Below are 22,762 nucleotides of genomic sequence, written 5' to 3' on the forward strand. Positions count from 1 at the left end.
CTGCAGTCACACTTTATCCACAAATGCAGAGATTTTATATGAAAAATACAAATACTGCTATTCTATGATGAAACCACTTAAATAAATGTAAAGAATTGGGCAGAGATTCTAGTACTGCAGAATCTAATTAGCATATTTTAATTATTTAAACCATTTAGAGTTTGCGCGTATTAATAGGGAAATAATATTAGATTATATTTAGTAAGAAATATATACTAATTGTTAAATAGTATTGTTAAAAGTAATAATGTTATTAAAAATTAAAATCCCCCGAAAATAATAACATTTATATTTATAAATAATATTATATACATATTTCAGACAGATAAATAGACTTTGAAATATTTTTAACATATATAAATATATATTTATTTGTATCATTAATAATATTTTAATTACCCCACCCCTGTTTAATATATATATGATTTTTTTTTACATATATAAATTAGTATGTTTGTGTCATAAAGTTTAGCTGTTGCTGCTAACCTGCTAACATAGCCTACTTGCCATGCGCGGCGCTCCTGTTCCTCAGACTAGTATGTCATGTAGATAGCCTTTCATTTTATTCTTTAAAAATAGTCTTCTTTTTTGTCTTGTGTGCGGTTTGTTCGAGAAAAAGTAAAGGAACGGCATTATTTTGGAGTCAAAGGCCCCGAAATCTCATTCAAATCGCATACATCCTTCATATGTAGCCGAATGAATGAACTATCCAGAAGCGCTAAAGCTCTGCGCTGAGGCCGCCGTACACGATTACTCAATGTCAAGTGCGCATGCGCAATGCGAGCACGACCAACTTGCGTGTCTACACCGACTACACTGCATCGCAACGAGGTTGTTACAGTTATTCACACATAATGGGAAAGAAACAGAAAAATAAGGGAGATGACGGGTAAGTCAGAACACGGGCGAATGCGTGACACGAGCTACAGTGAATTACTGTGCTGTTTGTAATCTTGACAGGCAGGGTAATGTTTAAGGAGACACACTGTTAGCCACCTGGCTAGCTTCTGATGGGCATGAGTTCATGTGCCGCTGTAACTAGGCCTGTTTTGATCATTACCATACTCACGCTCTTAGCAAAGAGGAATATCATCATTAGATCACTGACATTCACTGATACAGGTTTAGACACGAGGCTGATTGGGTAATTCATTGTACGCATTTCCTATTTGTCGCGTTTGTGGCTTTAAAATGAGACGCGAGTAGGTTTAGCCAGCCCCCCTGAGTCGAGCCGAGGTCCTCCAGCTGTGAGTGTTAGATTAGATGCACTTCACATCTGCTGTCATATCATATCAGACACTGTCCGAGCACAGAAGACGTGAGTATTTAAGGGCAGTGGGCTATGTGTGTATTACACGCAGTTTCTGATTTCTCGTCCGACAGTGCAACATCATCCGTTTCCATTGTGCTGCCTGGCGGTTTCGCATTGTCTTCGGTAAAACGCTCTTCTATGGGATGCCATCGATCTTTGTTCGTGTAGAAACGGCGTTGTGCCTTATTTGAACTCTCTGCTATCTCGTTGAGGCCGCTACCTGGTTGCCTAATCCGAACCCCACCCACACACCTAATCCTAAACCTACCTGGGGTCATAATCTGAAGAACCGGGTCCAAATTTAGGATAACAACTGTAACAGTTAGAAATCTTGAGCTGTGGAAATGTTAAAATGCTGAGATAGTCTTTCACCAGCTGGACTGGGCTTTGGCTTTCCCACTGAGATCAAGTGGTGTGATTGTGATTAGCTTATGATGAATAATAAAAGTGATTCCGGCTGTGTTTAAAATTAAGATCAATTTTTGTTAGTGTGTGTGTGCATCTGATCTTTACTTTTCTATACCTGTAAGATCATATGTTTTGTAAACATTTTAGTGATTAATTATATGAAATTATATTTTCACCACAGTTCTGGAATGAGAAAAAAATCGTAACACTTCATTGATGATTTGAGTAATTGGTTACGAATGATCTACTTCTAGTAATCATGGAAAAATACATAAATAAACATGACAGTTCTATCAATTTATATAATGTTCATCGTTGTGCGTAGTTAATTTAACGTATAATTTAAAATGTCATGCAAACTTCAATAATAAATATGTCACGTGCATATTGTTTTTGGTTTGAGTAAACATGTTTGTACGCCATTATAGTGATTTTGGTGAATCGTTTGTTTTGGTGATGCACAGTCACACTTTATCCACAAATGCAGAGATTTTATATGAAAAACACAAATACTGCTATTCTATGATGAAAACTATTAAATAAATGTAAAGAATTGAGCAGAGATTCTAGTACTGCAGAATATAATTAGCATATTTTAATTATTTAAACCATTTGGTGTTTGCACATATTAATAGGGAAATAATGTTAGATTACATTTAGTAAGAAATATTAATAGAAATATACTATTGTTAACTAGTATTCTTAAAAGTTACAAAATTAATAAAACTAAAATATTTTTAGAAAACGAATAAAAAACTAATATTTGTATATTTATATTAGAGGTGTAACAATATATCGCAATACAAAAATGCAACAATACGTATCGTGGATAGTTCCCCCAAAATTGAAATTACTGTGTGAGAAAACATTCTAGTTTTCAGAGTTTTAGAGTAAGTACTACATTGAACTACTATATATAATGTTGATTATAAAGTATAATAATGCAATGGGGGAATATTTGTGGGTCCTCCTGATAATGCCAAATGTTACCAGTAAAAAGTGTCTGACATTATTAAATAATTTACTTTTTACTGTATTTAACATTTTTAAATATATCTAGTCATTTAAACCTACAATGTAATATCAAATTTAGCATTTAATCAACAGTAAATCTTTTGTTAACCTTTTACCATATGTCTTGGAATATCGCAATAATATCGTATCGTGATATGTATCGAATCGTGACATGAGGGTATCGTTACACCCCTAATTTATATATTTATCTATGACATTTATTTCAATTAATAATAAATATATCATAGATGTATTGTTTTTGGTGAATCATTTGTTTTGATGTTTTTAAACCGGTTCAGAGTGCACTAAATGAATATAATTATATTCATAAATGTATATACAATATATATATACTGTGTGTGTATTGTGTATAATTAATTTGTATATATATATAAATACACAGACATGCATGTATATATTTAAGAAATACTTGCATGTATATATTTTATATATATTTATACATAATTATATTATATAAAAATATAAATATTTGATATATTAATAACACATTTTTCTTAAATATACACATACATGTGTGGGTATTTATTTATATATACAAATTAATTATACATACTACATATATTATGTACACAAACTTTTATTTTGGATGTGACTTTTATTTTCCCTAATATATATATATATATACTTATATATTATTGGAAATAAATTGATAAAAAATCTGAAGCTTGGAAATGATTGTATTTTTTATGTCAGACTCTAATCTTTTAAGTTCTTCTGTTCTGTTTGCTGCGTGGATTGTTTTTAGCTTGTTACTTAAAATCATTATTTAATTTTTAGGTTTTGCTGTATTACTGGGTGATGTGGGACAGTAGTTTCACCTGGTTTGACCCGTTTTCTCCTTGCGTTGTAATAGTCGCTTGGATGTCTAAATTTAGCTAGGTCTGATGCTGAGCAGATTCTTGCTCTTCTGGCCTTGCTGGAGGTGATTAAGTAGATTAGTGCCCTAATAAGTGTGTTAACCTATGCTGACCATTCAGTACTGGTTGCTATGCCATTCCCTATTCAGTCTCAGAAGATGGCATGAGATCCAGCCATGAATTATTACACTTTCAGTTGCATTAAAACAAGATTACCTGCAACTATTCCTGCCTCTTGAAAACTGGTTTGCTAAAACACGTTTTTGAATTTATTAAACGCCCCCCATCTCTCCTTCATTCATTCATTCAAGTAATTTGTCCAACTGTCTATTAGCTGGTCTTTCATCATCTGCTCTGTGTTTGCTGAGGTCAGCAGTTTATACGTGAGAGGGCTCTACCTTGTGATGTGAGGCTAGTAAACGATGCATTTCCCTTTCTGATGCAACAAGCATGCAAGGAGGGCTTTAGACTCCACTATATAAGCAGCAGCACTAGTTCACTTCCTCCTTATTGCTGTGTTTGACTTGGCGGGTAAGGTGCACATGTTTAGGCATTTAATATGCTCACTTTTTTGTAAATCTTGTCGCAAATATTGCTATCTGCTTTTCATTGGTTGTCTAGAGTGGTTTTTGGGGTGTGATAAGCTTCTGTGCTGCTGTTGTAATGCTGGTTGATTGACGAGTTTGTCAGAAATATATTGACTTACACCACTGGTCTATAATAGGAGTCTTTTTAGTGAAAATATGATGTGAAGTCACAGTTTTCCTGGCCATTTGCTACATTTGCTATCTGCATTTACTCAGAGGTTAATTATTTTATTGCACCGTACACGTGTTAACCTGATTTCATCAGATATTTGTAGTTTTATGTACATTTTTATTCGCTTTCTCATAACATTTCTATATTTATTTAAATGCATTTTTTTTTATTTAAAATGTACACCATTTAAATACCCTGTGAAATCTATTCTTGTAGAGATATATTTCCTGTTCAGACAGGAAGATTACTATTAGGGTGATATCATGCGATTCGTGAAAGTTATAGTTATAATCCAATGTCCTTGAAGAGGTGAACTGTAAATGTTAAGTGTGTTTGTGCGTGATGATATTTTTTTGTCACTTTAAATACACCACCATGAAGAAGATCTTAAAGTTACAACGCATGAAAAAATGTCCTCAGTCAAAATGAATGTATTAATCTTTTTTCTGGTTTTCATAGTGCCAAAGACGACGGGGTTGACATTGACGCACTTGCGGCAGAGATTGAAGGAGCAGGAGCAGGCAAGGAGCAGAACAAATCGAAGAGCAAGAAAAAGAAAGTAAAGAAAGAAGAGTATGAGTAAGTCTTAATTTCTTTCCTCCAACACTGACACAGTTGATAAGCCTAACACCGTGTCCTAACTACACGCGACGCAATAAAATTCCAGCGACAGCAAGTGTGTCTGTCCACACTAGACACGACGCGACTGTGAGATGCCACACATTCAGAACAGCTTGTGAGCGGAGTCTCTCTGTGAAAGCGCACTGTTGGCCCGCACTCGCATTGAATATGGGTAAGGACATAATCAAATCAAGAAATAACATTATTAAAAATCAAAACATTAACAAAATATACTCATTGACTAATTTTGTTATGAAGTACAGTCGTATGTTTGCATAGAATTCATTTTGAACGCTATATTACATGCTTTCAAAATCTGAGGTAAATTATCCGTTATCTTGTGGCACAGTGACCTATTTTTAACTAAAAATAAATGATGTGTACTCATTACCAGTGTAATTTCTTCATCCTGTCAGCCGCGGCGTCGCAGAAATAGGAACCGTTTCTAAATTTGAAAGTTCGCGTGTCGTCGTCGTGTCTGGTTAGGACAAAAAATCTGATTAACATGGAAAAGATACCTTTTATCGCGTGTCGCGTGTAGTTAGGACACGGTGTAAAGCCTGGAACACACCAAGCCGACGCTGCGCCTTTGTGTAAAGGAGACAACTGTCTATTTCTGCTGACATATTCGTCATTCAAAAAGGGAAACCGATGCTACTGGCTGCATAAACACACCGTAAACAAAGCAGTACGTGCTTACCGTTTTGAATATCAATCCTGCTAAACAAAATCTTTAGCATTATCTTTTTTCCACTCCGCTCATGTTCATATTCAATATTCGCTACGGTAAGATGACGTAATATATGAACAGCCCAGCGTCAAATTCGCATTTACCGCATCTTGTTTGACGCTTGACCACTTTGTGTTAATTTGCGCGACAAGAGTGAAACTGACTTTTGAAACCGGGTTTTGATTCCGTAATTTAAAAAAATCAAAGGAATTAACAGTGCAGCTTTATTTTTACAGCCATTTTTGATCATATTTACCAGGGATGCCAATAATTCTGACCAGAAGTGTACGAACCCATGAGACTATTTCTGCCACAATACCATGGTTACATTAAATACTTAAAGACTTTTACCCCTGACCCGTTTTCATGCCTGTCCTTTAGAAATAATTCTAATATGCTGATTTGCTGCTCAAGAAACACTTATCACAGTTAAACAGTTGTGCTGCATTTACTTTCAGTATTAATGATGAATAGAAAAGAGCAGCATTTATTTGAAATAGAAATCTTTTGGAAGTTGGAACATAATAAATGTCTTTACTGTCACTAATCCATTTAATATGTGAAAAAAAATGCTGAATAAAAGTATTAATTTACATGAAAATATCAGTCGTGGAAATGTTTGGAAATGATTGATTACTTCTTTTTATTGCAGCGAGGATGAAATCCAGAAAGAACTAGAGAGGCTGTCATTGGAAGAGAAAGCAGGAAACCCTGAAAAAGAAGCCCCAAAGGTACTCTTTAGTAAAACAAACCGTCAAACACGTTTTCCGTTTTCCTCCCTCTTCTAATATTGCAGAGTCATTGTCCATTGAAAGCAATCCCTGCATGTGTTTCCCTCTTAGAAATCCGATTCAGTAGAAGAGCCTGAACCTGAGCCCACCTTGACGAAAGCAGACAAGAAGAAGGCCAAGAAGAATAAGAAGGCGAATCTGGAGGATGAGGAAGGTGATGAAGATCAGGGTCCGAACAACATGGAAAACGAGCACAGGACGGAAGTTACAAAGACGGTGGCGCCTCCCGCTCCTGCTGGTCCTGCTTCAGACTCTGAGGACGAGGGCTCGCGGTCACGACAGAAACCCAAGGCTAAAAAGAAAGGCGGGCGAAAGGGCGCGTCTGACTCGGAGGAGGATGATGAAGATGGTGGTGCGAAGAAGGGCGGAGGAGCGGGCGACAATGACGACTCGGATGATGATTCGCAAACCTCAAGCAAGAAGAAGAAGGGTAAAGGCAAAGCCAAAGCAGAGAGCGAGGAAGACGAACGAGAAGACTCGTCCTTCAAGATGAAGACGGCTGCGCAGAAGAAAGCGGAGAAAAAAGAGAGGGATAGGAAGAAGAAAGAGGAGGAGAGGGCCAAGCTGAGGGCTAAGAGAGAAAAAGAGGAAGAGGCCGCAAAAAAGGATGAAGGCAAACCAGTTACCACACCTTCAGCAGAGAGCAAGACGTTAGAGACGGCGGCTTCAGTGGAGCAGGAGGAGGCCGATGTCCAAGGAGAAGGTCAGATTTTCCGTAGCACATTGTCAGGAGCGTTTCTATGTAGCCTGGCTAACTCATTGAGAAAACCACATGTTCGTTTTCTCGTATTTAAGGCGTGGTTTACGAATGCCCAGAGCCGTATTAATGGGTGCTACGAATGTCTATCAAATGCGTCTGTAACCAATCGGTTCAATGATACCAGATGACATATGTAGAGCGACAGAAAATTAGACGATGTAGACGACGATGGGTCAGAGATTTAGGAGATTTATGTATACACAAAACGTGTTTCTCAACGTCAAGGATACTTCCTTGGCAGGACGGGTCATTTCCTTCAGAGGGTAGACGAGGCTCCTCTTTATCATTCGGAGAACACGTGAATGGAACAGGCTAGCGTGTGCGCGTCATTACATCAGTGAAAGGGCCGCTTCGGCGCTGCAAAAATGGTAGTGCTACAGGTTTGGTTGCTGTATCGCGCTGTTTAAACACACTTGACGGTCCTTATTTTGTCTTGTCAGCCCTCATAGAAATAGTTATAGCGACCCCTCGAACTCTAATGTGAAGTGGAGTGGTCTTGAATCAGCCCCAAGGGGTTGTATTCGCTGTAACAACCGCCTCGCTATACATTGGTAGGCTACCTACCAAATAAATAAATAATTTGACACAAAATATGGATTTAAAAAGGAGTTTATTGATTTAAAATCGATTATATTAGCGGAGTGAACAGAACTGCGTCCATAGCAACACGATCTAGCTGTTTAAAATACATGAAATGGTAAAATATGTGATCAACAAAAAAGGCTAACGTTATATAAAGTAAAAATTAAAAAGTGAATCACCAGTAAAAGGGAACAGCTTTAAATCCCCCCTCTGCAAATCAATTGAGCCGATATGTTTAATGTCAAACGTTAGGCTGTATCAAAAGGTAACTTTGCCTCCTCTGCCATGATGGATCCATGGATATAAACAAACTGCTTCGGTGTGTCGCATATACGTCGTCATCATCTTGCCGCTCCCTTTCCGTTCTGTGATTGGTTCCCTATCTGGGGAAAATTTGGTTCATGGTGTTCAGGCTAACTAGCAGCTTGAAAGAAATTGCGTATTATTAATCGCGTATGGTGTCCAGGCTGCCTAGCAGTGTTAAAAAACAATCGCGTATTAAAATCGTGTATTACTATGTGTATTATAATACATACTGTATGTATATATGTATGCATGCATGTATGTATGTATGTGTGTATATATATATATATATATATATATATATTTATATATATATAGTAGTAAGTCTTTTTTTGCACACCAATGTTGTAATATTGTGAAATATTATTAATTATTTACAAAAATAGAGTATTGTGAATTGTCATCACAATTAAAAAAAAAACTGTTTTCTAAGATGCTGATTTGGTGCTCAGGAAACATTTCTTATTATCCTTATCAATGTTGAAAACCATTATTGCTGCTTGTTTTATTTTTGTGCATATTTTCAGGATTCTTTTATAAATAGAAAGTTCAGAAGAACAACATTTATTTACTTTTGATCTATTTAATGCATCCTTGTTTAAATAAAATATGAATTTTCACAAAAAACATATTGAACTCTAGGAAGTAGCAATTTTGCTACTGAAGTTTGAATCAAACACTATTAAAGTCATTAGACGTTGAGTGCTAAATTGTCAAACACGCTTTATAGGAAACTTCTAAAAAGATGATGAAAGTCATCATGATTATTTGTGAATATTTAATACATCAAGCTTTAAGACCATAAATTAGTTGATAGCATCTAAGCCACACTGGTTGATATCCAAGATGCTCATCTGGGTTACGTCAAGCCTACATGATCATACATGAACTAATTTCCCCCTCTCTCCTCTGCTTTTCTACAGAAGAGGCTGAGGGTGATAAAAAGAAAAAGGACAAGAAGAAGAAGAAAGGCGAAAAGGAGGAGAAAGACAAGAAAAAGGGTCCCAGCAAAGCCACGGTGAAAGCCATGCAGGAGGCCCTGGCCAAAATGAAGGAAGAGGAGGAACGAATCAAAAGAGAAGAGGAGGAGAAACAGAGGCTGCTGGAGGAGATGGAGGCTCAGAGACTGGAGCAGGTCAGTGGAAAGACACGGTCACTCAAGATCATGGTGTCATATGATTATGGTTCCTTCAACTCTGAAACCGTCATCCACAGGAGCGTCTAGAGGCCGAGAGGAAGGAGAAGAAGAAGCAAAAGGAAAAGGAGAGAAAAGAGAGACTAAAGAAGGAGGGAAAACTCCTCACCAAGGCCCAGAAAGAGGCTCGAGCCAGAGCAGAAGCCACGCTGCGAGCACTGCAGGCTCAGGGTGAGAACATGACCGATAGTGCTTATGATGACGTTATGATGATGGTTTTTGTTGACCCGGTGGTGTCGTCGGCTTCCTTTCAGGTATTGAAGTGCCATCCAAAGATGCAATGCCAAAGAAGAAGCCCGTTTACTCTGACAAGAGAAAAAAGAAGCCAACTGCACAAACTCCTGAAGGTTAGATCCTGACTTGCTCCCTGCTGTAATCAAAGATGGTTCAAATGTCCTAAGATTTTTTTTGTTGTTGTTGGCTTATATTAGAAACGTCAGAAGTGACAGCACCTACATCAGAGGCACCTGAGCCAATCACAACAGAGGTGGAAGTAGACAAGCCTGTTACGGAGCCAGGTAACGACCAATTTACTCCGGTTTAAAATGAAAAGGATTAAAGGAGTAGTTCACTTTTAAAAAAAAACTTTTGCTGATAATTTACTCACCGCCATGTCATCCAAGAAGTCCATGTCTTTCTCTCTTCAGTCGAAAAGAAATTAAGGTTTTTGATGAAAACATTCCAGGATTTTTCTCCATATAATGGACTTCAATGGGAACCAAACGGTTCAAGGTCCAAAAGACAGTTTCAGTGCAAACTGTTCAAAGGGCTTTAAACGATTCCAGACGATGAATAAGGGTTTTATCAAGCGAAACGATCACTCCTTTAATAAACAAATAGCAAAGTTTAAGTTTTATAAGCTCAAATGGTCGTCTTGCTCTGTTCTGTGATGCTCGTGACTCTCCTTTTCGACCTCGTTCATCAAAACGAACGAATCTTTTTCCGAGTCATTTCGTTTGTTGAATGAACCAAATGACATGAAAAAAGATTTGTTCATTTTGATAAATGAGTAATCAATCATTATTGTTATTATTATTACTACTAATTCTACTATTTTGAGGAGTTCATTTTAGTAAGAGTAATATATTTTTATCGCAATTTTTGATTTTTTTCATTCTTTAATGAAGACCTTCATTCATTTCATTCTTTTAATGAAGAAGTTTCTGAGTTTTGACATGCACATAGTAGGGCTGTCAAACGATTAATCGCGATTTATCGCACCCAAAATAAAAGTTTGTGTTTACATAATATATGTGGGTGCACTCTGTATAATTATTTTATATATATATATATATATATATATATATATATAAATACACACACATGCATGTATATATTTAAGAAATATTTTCATGTAGATACTGTATATAGATTTATATATAATTTATATTATATATTAATACTTTATAAATAATTTTTTTTTTAAATATACATGCTTGTGTGTATTTATATATACAAAATAATTATTCATAGTGCACCCACACATTATGTAAACACAAACTTTTATTTTGCATGTGATCAATCGTTTGACAGCCCGAGCAGATAGTCATTTTTGTGGTTTAATAACTACTGACACTATTCCATATCACAATTTGAATTTGATTCATTTTACAACTCTACTTTTGATTTATTAATCCAAAATTTGCCAAATTCCGTCACATTGCAATGCTATACAGTAAAATTGCATGTTCATAAATTTAGGCCTGTAAGGAAGTATGATGGCTTCTTAAAATGAACATTTTCATTGTTACAGTTAAGGAGCCAAAGGCAGAGGCTGCTGATCTGGACGACTGGGAGGCCATGGCCAGCGATGAGGAGAAAGGTGGGGTCCCACAGATCCAAATCTTTTAAAATCAAAATCATTAGGTGGTCGTTTTCCACGGTCCCTGATTCGTTTGACATTTGTGCACTCAGAGATGAAGAAGGTTCACATCGAGGTGAAGGAACCCACTGCAGCTACAGAGAAACCTGCTGAAGACAAGGAAAATGGCAGTGAGGAAGAAGAGGATGATGAAGAGGAGGAGGAGGAGGAGGATGAGGAGGAGGAAGAAGAGGAGGAGGGTGAAGGAGAGGAGGAGAGTGAGGACGAGGAGGACAACAAAGACAGCAGCAACAAGACGACCACAAACAAAGCAAGAAAAGAGCCGAGCTCGGAGTCGAGCAGCGAGAGCGATTCGGATGATGACCGAAGCAAAGAAGAGAGACTTTACGACAAGGCCAAGAGGCGCATAGAGGTGCAGATCCTCTGTGTTTTGTATGGATATATCGAATGTTTTAGTCAGTGGACTCGAAATCAATCATGTTTTCCTTTGTGTGCAGAAACGAAGGCAGGAAAACCTGAAGAACATTAATTTGGACAAGCTCCGGTCTCCTGTGGTTTGTGTACTGGGTCATGTGGACACCGGGAAGACCAAAATCCTGGATAAGGTGCGTTTTAACGCGACTGATGTGGACTTGTGTGGATTTTGTGTTTTATTATTGTTTTCTTCTCTGTCCATCAGCTAAGACACACACATGTTCAGGATGGTGAGGCTGGTGGTATCACACAGCAGATCGGAGCCACAAATGTGCCCCTGGAAACCATAATAGAACAAACCAAGATGGTGAAAAATGTGAGTTTATTTCTGTTTGTCATCTCTTTAAAGCTTAAGATGTGTTTCAGGGTCTGTACAGTCATAGCATGAAGGTTAGATGGGTAAATTAATCCACACAGAATATCAGATCAAATCGGTAATTTGGAAACGGTGTGGGCGATTCAGCTGTGCCGGGTTTGCTCTCTAAGAGATGAAGCTGTCTCACAAAAAGCTCAGTGTCAAATTGAGTTCTTTTCATGGCATGTTGGGCTTAAACGTCCTAATACACAAAAAAAATGTCAAAATGGATGTCTTTATGAGTATTTATGTAAGCAAAATCAGTTTTGTCTTAAAGGAGTAGTTCACTTTAAAAAAAAAACTTTTGCTAAAAAATTTACTCACCCCCATGTCATCCAAGATGTCCACGTCTTTCTTTCTTCAGTCGAAAAGAAATTAAGGTTTTTGATGAAAACATTCCAGGAATTTCTCCATATAATGCACTTCATTGGGAACCAAACGGTTCAAAGTCCAATTGAGAGTATCATTGCAAACTGTTCAAAGGGCTTTAAACGACACCAGACGATGAATAAGGGTCTTATCTAGGACCCTTTGAGTCATGACTCTGAAAAAGATTTGTTCATTTTGATGAACGAGTTCAAACAGGAGAGTCACAAACGCTCATCACAGAACAGAGCAAGACGAGCATTTGAGCTTATAAAACTTAAACTTTTTCATTTATTTTTTAAATGAGCGATCATTTCGCTAGATAAGACCCTTATTCATGGTCTGGAATCGTTTAAAGCCCTTTGAAGCTGCACTGAAACTGTCTTTTGGACCTTGAACAGTTTGGTTCCCAATGAAGTCCATTATATGGAGAAAATCCTGGAATGTTTTCATCAAAAACCTTAATTTCTTTTCGACTGAAGAAAGAAAAACATGGACATCTTGGATGACATGGGGGTGAGTAAATGTGAATTTTTGTGAATGTAAAAAGTTGTGAAATATATGCATGTGTAACAGTATATTGAATGCTTGCTTGGTCCTAAAGTGACAGCACCCTAAATAAGGGGGGAATTACAATACTTAGCATTCAGGCATTCAGTCATGTGACGTTTTGTTATCTGTGTGGAGGAACATCTGGGACAGTTGCATGCAGTTTGTTCTTATTATTAAAACAAATAGAAAGCAAACAAATAGCATTAACATTCATTTTAGTTCATATATGCAATGAGATTTGTATTCTTATTTGATGTGTACGTAGACTTTCATTAGGTCATGAATGTTGCCGCAAAAGTCATGGAAATGTATTGGTAAAGACGTGTATGAACCCTGGTCTTTGTGTATGTTATCAGTTTGAAATGGGGAGTGTGAAGATTCCTGGCATGCTCATTATTGACACACCTGGACACGAGTCTTTCAGGTACACACTATCCTTTTTTGAGTGTGTGTGTGTACGCCATGTAAAAGTGATAGAATATATATATATATATATTTATATATGTATTTATATATATACAAAATATATTACACACACATATCTTATATATTGTGTAAACACAAACTTTTATTTTGGATGTGATTAATCGTTGCTCAGTCCTATTTTTCATTAATGAAAATTATAAATATTAACTTGAAATTAATATGAACTTTATAGTATATGTATATTTAATGGCACTCTGCTCCACCCTTCAGTAATCTGAGGAACAGGGGTAGTTCTCTGTGTGACATCGCCATCCTGGTGGTGGACATCATGCACGGTTTAGAGCCGCAGACACTCGAGTCCATCAACCTGCTGAAGGAGAAGAAATGCCCCTTCATAGTAGCACTTAACAAGGTACCAGATGGTGACTACTGAATGCTGATACTGATCATTACAACAACTATTTGAATGCTAATGCTTCTTTGTCAGATCGACCGTCTGTATGACTGGAAAAAGAGTCCGGAAACAGACGTGGTGGCCACACTGAAGAAACAGAAGAAGAACACCAAGGATGAGTTTGATGAGAGGGCTAAAGCGGTCATCGTAGAGTTCGCACAGCAGGTCTGTGGTCTCATTAATGCTGTTTCTTGTTGACTTCAACATGTATGAGAGGTGAGCTTAACTTAAATGTTGTCTTGTGTGTCTTTCAATCTTCAGGGTCTTAATGCCGCCCTGTTCTACGAGAACAAAGATCCTCGTACGTTTGTGTCCCTGGTTCCCACCTCGGCCCATTCGGGTGATGGGATGGGGAACCTCATCGCCCTGCTGGTTGAGCTCACTCAAACCATGCTGGCCCGCCGACTGGCTCACTGTGACGAACTTCGGGCACAGGTCATGGAGGTGAGAGGTCAAAGGAAAAGCTTTCATGAATTGATTGTGACATTACGTTTAGATTTGACCACTTTCCTTTAACACGTTTTTTGCAGCATTGAGCATTATAACCAATCGCACATTTCTGTTGAGTATATGAACGCAATGGCCAATCAGAGGCATTTAGATTTGTCAATGCTGAAAATGCTTTATAACTGTGAATAAACAGCTAAGTGCAGATACGACGCAAGTTCATTTATTCTGCAGCAGTGTAGACGGTTTACGTTATTATAGCGGTTATATTTGAGAGTGCGACTGATATCATGGGCCGCTTCAGTGATTATGTTCTTTGCTTGGTTTCTGTGTAGAATTTATTCCAAGTTTGACAAGCCATTTTGTTTTTCATGCTACTAAAATATCCAATGAGAAGTCTTTATTTCTTATGTGTTAAAATATGATGAACCTTTCCCCAAACACACAACTTTTTTTTAAATATATTTTATTAATCGACATTAATTTTCTTGATTGCAATATCAAGAGTAATGATCGACAACAATGATTTTTGTCATAATATTGTAATTGCTGTGCAATGTCCCGCACAGACCAATGAGAGAGCTTTTTTTCAGAAATTTTTGCCAAAATGAACTCCAAACAAACTTGTTTTTTTGGCCTGATTTTGTTTAAAATGATGTCACACCAGTTCTAACTTTGATTTCGCTTGTATTCTATCTTTACCTTTGCAGTTTTAAGGCCTGTTCACACCGGGACGAATTTCGCACGTGATATTCGCCGACGTTTAACGCCTCGTGACTAAACAAAGGGCGGCAATGTGGGTGTGCACTAGGGGTTTCACAACTACTGATTTTTGCTAGTCGACTAGTTTTGCATAACAGTCGACGACTAGTCGACTAGTCGTTAAATGGTTTATTCTAGGGGTGTGCGACAACACGAATAGTAAATGTCTCCACGATCTGCTTTTGAAGAATGGTAGTAGTAGTATCGTGTTACAGTGCATTCTATCAGTTCTGGCGTCTCTCAACTGTACAACGCGACGTAGCCTACACATCACACGTTAAGGAATAGGTACGGGACACTGCAATTCACAAAAGTTCATTGTTTGCATAAGCCTTGCCGGTTAAACATTTAATTCACGCGCTGTTCTAACGTGCGCTTTCCTGAGCGCGTGGCATATCACCGACGCTCACAGGCATTAGAAGCCTGTCAAACAGCGCCTGAATACTGGACTAAGTCAAGTCTTATTATGCTAATACTGTTAAATACACACAATTTTTACATAAACAGAATTGGTTATGTCTAAAGTGCAGCCTCCCCATATAGAAAGTGAAAGCAAACATTTGAGAGAAAATCTGGTGCTAATATGCGTCTATATTAAACACGGCGCGTGCTGGTCTAAAAGCGAGAGTAGTACTCGTATTTTCCGCACTATAAAGCGCACTTAAAAGCCTTTAATTTTCTCAATCCGGCCTTTTCTCAAACTTTATAATCCGGAGCACATTATATATGGATCAATTGCTCGCGCTCGTGTCCATCTTATGCCCGCTTTGTCACACGGCCAGTTCAACCTCGTATAAAATATCTCCCGCTCACGAACGCTCTCTCTAACACACACACACGAACAGACACTGCTGTCAGCAGGCTGCGAATGTAAGTTACGTGCCCGCCCCGCGCGCTCACGCTTAAATAAACGCCTCACCTCCGACGCCGCGCACTCGCTGCATTCCCTTTAGCACATCTAGTGGATGCATAATGCAAACCCAGTCAAACGTTTGAAAAATGTTCTAAAATAGGTCATTAAAGGTGCGCCTTATAGTGCTTATAGTATACTGCCGCTTGTATTTAAAGGGATAGTTAACAAAAAAATATATCTATATATATATGTCATCATTTTGTTTCCGACTAGTCGACTAAGGCCAACAGCGCCAACTAGTGGTTGTGACAGTCGACTAGTCGACTAGTTGATGAAACCCCTAGTGTGCACATCGACGAGGAAAACGGCACGTGTAAAAGCGCCATTGTTTAAAAAACGCCCCGGGTACGTTTTTTTGGTTTGACGCGCCGCGTCAAAAACTATCCGACCAATGAGATTGGTGCCTTTGCTCACGTGTCTGGAGCTTCTGCAGTTACAGTAAAACACAACTTGGGGGCGCCTCAGGTTCGTTTTTTTTGTTTGACGCGCCGTGTCAAAAACTATCCGACCAATGAGATTGGCGCTTTTGCTCGCGTGTTTGGAGCTTCTGCAGATACAGTAAAACACAACTTGGGGGCGCTCAAACACAAAACGGCGAAGAAGATTATACGGCAATTAGCGTAGCCGTCTACACTGCCAAGAAGAAATAAGACAAGGAAGATGCAAGGCAAGGTGAATGTAGATCTGCTGGTGTCGGAACATAAAGAACGATATGACAAACGCGATAGCGACTACAAACATCTTGATAAAGGAGAACTGTTATGGTGTGGTATTGCAGAGCAAATGGGCGCCATCTAATGTCAGGGAAGGAATTTGCATGTTCACTCGACTCGTCAGCGAAAATCACTTTGGTGTGGACATGAAAAATGCTGGCGAATAACGCTCGTGTTTTTTGTTGTTGTTGATCATTTTATTGGTAACTGGCTATACTATAGTATTCTGATTGATTTAAGCAATTGTGTTGTCTTGTGTCAAATATGTAAATTTAACCAAGTAAACTAAACATTGCACTTATAAAGGAAAAAAAGCAAATATTTGCCACTTTAATTTCTGTGTTTGGGATTTTTTAATATATTTTTTTCACCCATGGATCCAAGCTGTAATATAACCTATGAGGTCCATTTCCTATATCTCAGGTCAAAGCTCTGCCTGGCATGGGTACGACGATAGACGTAATCCTGATCAATGGTTGTCTGCGGGAGGGTGAGACCATTATCGTCCCTGGTGTGGATGGACCAATCGTCACTCAGATCAGAGGGTTGCTCCTTCCTCCACCCCTGAAAGAGCTCCGAGTGAAGGTCTCATGCCCAATATTTCATTCGCCATATCTGTAATGTTGCGATAGAGCTTGTCTCACTTCATCGCATGCTATATGTTTCATCTCTCTGTGTACAGAATTCGTATGAGAAGCATAAAGAAGTGTCCACGGCTCAGGGAGTGAAGATCCTGGGGAAAGATCTGGAGAAGACGCTAGCAGGTCTGCCTCTCCTCGTCGCTCATAAAGAGGATGAAATTCCAGTCCTGAGGGTAACCATGTTCTTCTACAAACCAATCAGTTGTGTCCCTTTCAGAACACGCTGTGTTTTTCTTTCTCTTTCCTTCCTCTTTTCTCGCACATAAAATAATCAAGTCAGTAATAGAGCCAGACCGATATATCGGCAGGCCGATATTATCGGCCGATTTTAGGCATTTTCCAAACTATCGGTATCTGCAGTTATAATGGCCGATAAATGAATATTTCAAAAATAAAATAAAAAAACGGACGAAACACGCTTCAACCATGTCATGAGTGTTGGAGTTGTAAAGTTTGTCCACCGGAGGGCACTCTACACAGTCCCTGTTGGCAACACTCGTTGAGTTGGTCACGAGACATACATCCCAGTATTTCTTTAATAGCGCGTGACATTGTTATAGCAATGAGACGCATCATCTCTCCTTGGCCTGTTATATTGAAAATGTATGTTTTACAATTTGCAGTATGATGTTATCCATTGCTAAATTATGGCTCATCATATAGACTAGCTAACCACAAAGCTAGCTAATGCCACTATCATCAGTCTGTTCTGTTGTGACAATAAAAGAAACAAGTTTCTTTTTAAAATGTATTATCATATTATTTTAGTTAAAACTCATAAATAACCACAAATAACTAATGTTAGGCAAATCTGTTAATGTTTTGTTGCTCGTTTCTGAAAAAAAAAAATATCGGCCGATATATCGGAATATCGGATTTTAAAATTGTATCGGCCTTCAAAATTCTTTATCGGTCGGGCTCTAGTCAGTAATAACTGTTTGTGAGCTTTCCTGCATCCTGAAGTTTGCTCTTTGTAGGACGAGTTGATCCGGGAGCTGAAACAGACTCTGAATGCCATAAAGCTGGAGGAGAAGGGTGTGTATGTGCAGGCCTCCACGCTCGGCTCTCTGGAGGCTCTACTGGAGTACTTGCGTACATCCAAAGTGCCTGTAAGTCTTCAAACTCCTCACACACTCTCGTAAAACCCTTTTTATGAATCAGATATTGAAAAACTTGCTTGGATTTATTATGTTTTTGCGATGCATGTTGTATCTAAGCTTTGCATTTACAAAACTAGGCAGGATGAACACATAGTTGTTTTTTCATTATTCTTTGTATGGCTATTTTCGCTGTCAACTTGCCTCTTTAGACTCTTTGATAGTGCCATTTCCTCTGTTAACATGACTCTACACGTAATTGAGCTGTTGTCTTTGCAACTTTCTGTCCTTCAGTATGCTGGCATCAACATTGGTCCCGTCCACAAGAAAGACGTCATGAAAGCCTCTACTATGTTGGAGCATGATCCACAGTATGTATTCTGAGTAATACATCATTTATCTCCTATTATGAGATTATATCATGCTAATCGTTATCTCTCTCTTTCTGTAGGTATGCAGTGATCCTGGCGTTCGACGTGAAAATCGAGCGAGATTCTCAGGAGATGGCGGACAGTCTCGGCGTGCGCATTTTCAGCGCTGAGATCATCTACCATCTGTTTGACGCCTTCACCAAATACAGAGAAGACTACAAGAAACAGAAACAGGATGAGTTCAAGTGCGTTATCTACTGCCCTCATCCTCTCCCTTTTTTTCTCAACTTAACAGCGATATACACTACACCTACACTTTTAGTTCATACTAAAAATTAAGACTTTTGTTCAGCACGAGTGCATTAAATCGATAAATGGTGGCATTTATAATGTTACAAAAGATTTCCTTTTCAAATAAATGCTGTTTACTGCATAATATTTTTGTGGAAACTGATATAATTCCTTGTTAAATAAAAATAGACAGTTATATCTATATCAAAATTTGGGATGCACGATATATCAATATATCGGCCGATATATGTTCATTTTTAATGTTATCGTTATCGCCCTGGTAAGAAAATGTGGCCTATATATTAAAGCCGATAAATAATGTATTATTCCCTTCAGCTGAGACACTTGTTGAGCACTGTTTATGTTTTTGAATTTCTTGAAATATGATTGAAATCTCTTCAAAAAAAGAAAATCTGGTTCGGGACAACATGTGCAACGCAAATCTGTCATATCGGCTGAGAGCATCATTATAATTGTGCTCTTGGGACATGGATTTAATTTTGAGACTTTTGTTTTTGTAATCAGGCTCTCAAAATTAGATAAAAAAATTTGGATTTAAGTTTATCGGCCGATATATCGGTTATCGGCTTTCAAATATAAAGAATTATCGGTATCGGCCAAAATTTTCATATCGGTGCATCCCTAATCAAAATATTATGTAGTAACATTAATTTTAACAAAAAAATGTTTTTTAAGCAACAAATCAGCTAGATTTCTGAATGATCATGTGACACTGAAGACTGGAAAAATTCGAATGCATTATTTAAAATGTTAGTCATTTTTCACAATATTACCGTTTTCACAGCCTTGGTGAGCAAAATAGACTTTTTCAGAAATATGAAAAATCTAATTGAGCCCATAGTTGTGTACGTTTAGCATTTATTAAGCCTAGATTCTTAAAGACTGTGTCAAAATTGTTCTTTTTGAAAAACAGATCATATTCCTGAATGTTTGCGGTCGGAATATTTGAAAGTTTCTCTCGTTTTCAGACAATTAGCCGTGTTTCCCTGTAAGCTGCGTATATTGCCCCAGTTCATCTTCAACTCCAGAGATCCCATCGTCATGGGCGTCATTGTGGACGCTGGAGTTCTGCGAACAGGCACACCGGTGTGTGTGCCCACCAAAGGGGTGAGACATTTAGACCGTTTACACAATATATGCTCAATAAATACAGAAGCAGAGAAACTGCTTTCCTCTACAAGATTTAGCAGTTTATTTTACGGTAAAAATGTAATATGTAGTGCTATTGTTTGCATTAATTTTTCTCTCCTTCTCAGTTTGTAGACATTGGTATTGTGACCGGTATTGAAATAAATCACAAATCTGTAGACATCGCTAAGAAAGGACAGGAGATCTGTGTGAAAATTGAACCAATTCCTGGAGAATCACCCAAGATGTTCGGCCGACACTTTGAGGCTGTAGACCTCATTGTTAGCAAGGTAAGCTCTCTCCTACATCCCAAAATAAAGCCACTGGAGCTCATGTGATGCTAAGACATTAGTGTTGTTATTGTTGACCCTTTTCCCGCCAACATTACAAAAAAAAAAAAAAAGATACCAGCCTCCGCCAGCGTTTTTGATCATTTTCATAATTTCATGGCCTCCAGTATACTTTTTCCAAGACAAAATTAGGAGCCTCTAAAATGGTATATTAGGAAATAGTATAGGAATATTACTAAAATAGTGTCTGTATTCAATCTGCTGCCCCCTTAAAGGGATAGTTCACTTTGAAATTATGTAGGTGTCGTAGTTTCCAAAGAAGTTTCGATTTTGATATTTTTAGGTCAAACCGTTCATGTCTGTCAGTCATATAATGCAGGTCTATGGTCACCACCTCAAATAGTATGCACAGAGAAGTCCAAATTAAACATGATTTAATGACTCGTAAATGTAAGTACACATTGACGGCCTAAGACACGAAACGAGCGGTTTGTGTGAGAAAAACCATAGCCATGTCCAAGTGATCTTAGGGCGAGGGTGCTTTTGTGGCTACAAGAGGTAAAAACGATATAAATACTGTTCGTTTTCTCACACAAACCGCTCGTTTCTTGTCTTAGGCCATCAATGTTTACTTGCATTTACGAGTCATTAAATCATGTTTAGTTTGGACTTCTCTGTGCATGCTCTTTGAGGTGGTGACCATAGACCTCCATTATATGACTGATGTACACGAACGGTTTGACCTAAAAAAATATAAAAATTGAAACTACCGCGGAAACAAAGACACCTACATCTCGGATGCCCTTGAGGTAAGCTAAAACATACCAAAAATTAATTTCAAAGTGAACTATCCCTTTAAACGTGATTGTTTTTGATGAAATAATGCACATTTGTTTTTATCTCTTTTAGATCACCCGTCAGTCAATCGACACTCTGAAGAACTGGTTCAGAGACGAGATGCAGAAATCAGACTGGCAGTTAATCATGGAACTGAAGAAAACCTTTGAAATCATCTGAACACACAAGTGACTGACTGATTCTAGATCTCAAAACGACCCCCGTGCACACATACATCCTAAAGGTCACGTGATTATGGAGTCATCAGTGTTGCTCATACATTTAAGGACATTCGTACTCAGACACTCAGCCTTGCACAGTCCCGTATCGAGGACTTGTTCCTCGTGTGTGCATGGGAGAAAACTCATCACTACCCTTTTCCTCCAGCTGTTTTTGTGTGGTGGGGAGTGTTGGAGGCCAAAAAAAAGGAAAAAATAAAGCAAGGAAAAAAAATGTTTTTCTGTGAGAAACTGAAACTATTACCACTGTTTTAAACAGTGACAAATGTTAGAAAATGTTAGACAACCTTTACAATTATTCCAAATGTGCCTGTTCTCTTTGATCGATCCAGTTTTTTTTTTTTTCTTTCACCATCTCAAAGTTCACTGTATGGCTGGATTAAACTTGAGCTGCTGATTTGGCCCTAAGGTCTGACCTTAGATTTAGGCTGAGGTTTAAATCGAATGGTAAAAGTTGAAGACTGTGTGGCTTTCCTGAATGACTGCTGGAGATTACACCAGGATTTTAGAGTTATACATATAAGAAACAGTCACCTTATCAGTATTTTCATTTTATCCTGCTTTTTCCATTCCTTTTTGGAGTACAGTTCTTAAATGGACCTTTTTAAGACGATTCCCCTCCAGCCAGAGATTGACTCTCTCCTCCTCTTCCTCTCTTGGGTGTGTGAACTTGGATGAAAGGCTCTTCCCTTAATCAGTTTGAATATGTAATTTCAGAGATTGATATGTGAAATTGACAACAATAAAGAGATGGCCTATTTATAGACATTGTTGTCCTTTTGTTTTGCTTTTGGTGGTAATGGATGCACAGGTGAAACTTACAAAATGTCATAAAATTAAATGGGTTTTAGATTATATTTTGCTTAAAGGAAAAAGAGCGCTTTTTATCTGAGGACAACAAAGATTTGTGACATTATTTTCCCCCCCAAAATGTCAATAACCAGTTGTAATGTGGAAAAGGTGGAATAAAATTTAAAGTATACATCGTGATAGTGTTTGTTGTAGGCTACTTAATTTACTCATTTAAAAATCTTTTTCCGAGTCAATTCGTTCGTTGAATGAACTAAAATGACTCGAAAAAAAGATTCGTTCATTTTGATAAACGAGTTTGAACAGGAGAGTCACAAACGTTCGACGACCATTTGTCCTTATAAAACTTAAACTTTGTTATTTATTTATTAAGTGAGCGATCGTTTCGCTTGATAAGACC

At 37.9% G+C, this 22,762-nt stretch overlaps 1 protein-coding gene across 1 annotated transcript; it reads left to right on the forward strand.

Moving 5' to 3' along the window:
• Nucleotides 1-810: 810 nt before the first annotated feature.
• eif5b (eukaryotic translation initiation factor 5B) lies at nt 811-21,904 on the forward strand. Its single transcript, XM_039687618.2, has 24 exons — nt 811-889; nt 4,831-4,950; nt 6,375-6,453; nt 6,565-7,216; nt 9,082-9,293; nt 9,374-9,524; nt 9,608-9,700; nt 9,785-9,871; nt 11,107-11,175; nt 11,268-11,587; nt 11,673-11,780; nt 11,855-11,965; nt 13,279-13,346; nt 13,619-13,760; nt 13,836-13,967; nt 14,064-14,246; nt 17,061-17,222; nt 17,320-17,451; nt 18,256-18,387; nt 18,670-18,746; nt 18,827-18,991; nt 20,027-20,165; nt 20,315-20,476; nt 21,386-21,904. Exons 1-24 carry the CDS (start codon nt 855-857, stop codon nt 21,491-21,493), a joined length of 3,639 nt encoding a protein of 1,212 aa, XP_039543552.2. The 5' UTR covers nt 811-854; the 3' UTR covers nt 21,494-21,904.
• The last annotated feature ends 858 nt before the right edge of the window (nt 21,905-22,762 follow it).

The sequence above is a fragment of the Pimephales promelas genome, chromosome 6 (assembly GCF_988280905.1).
Source record: "Pimephales promelas chromosome 6, fPimPro1.hap1.1, whole genome shotgun sequence".
Taxonomy (NCBI): domain Eukaryota; kingdom Metazoa; phylum Chordata; class Actinopteri; order Cypriniformes; family Leuciscidae; genus Pimephales; species Pimephales promelas.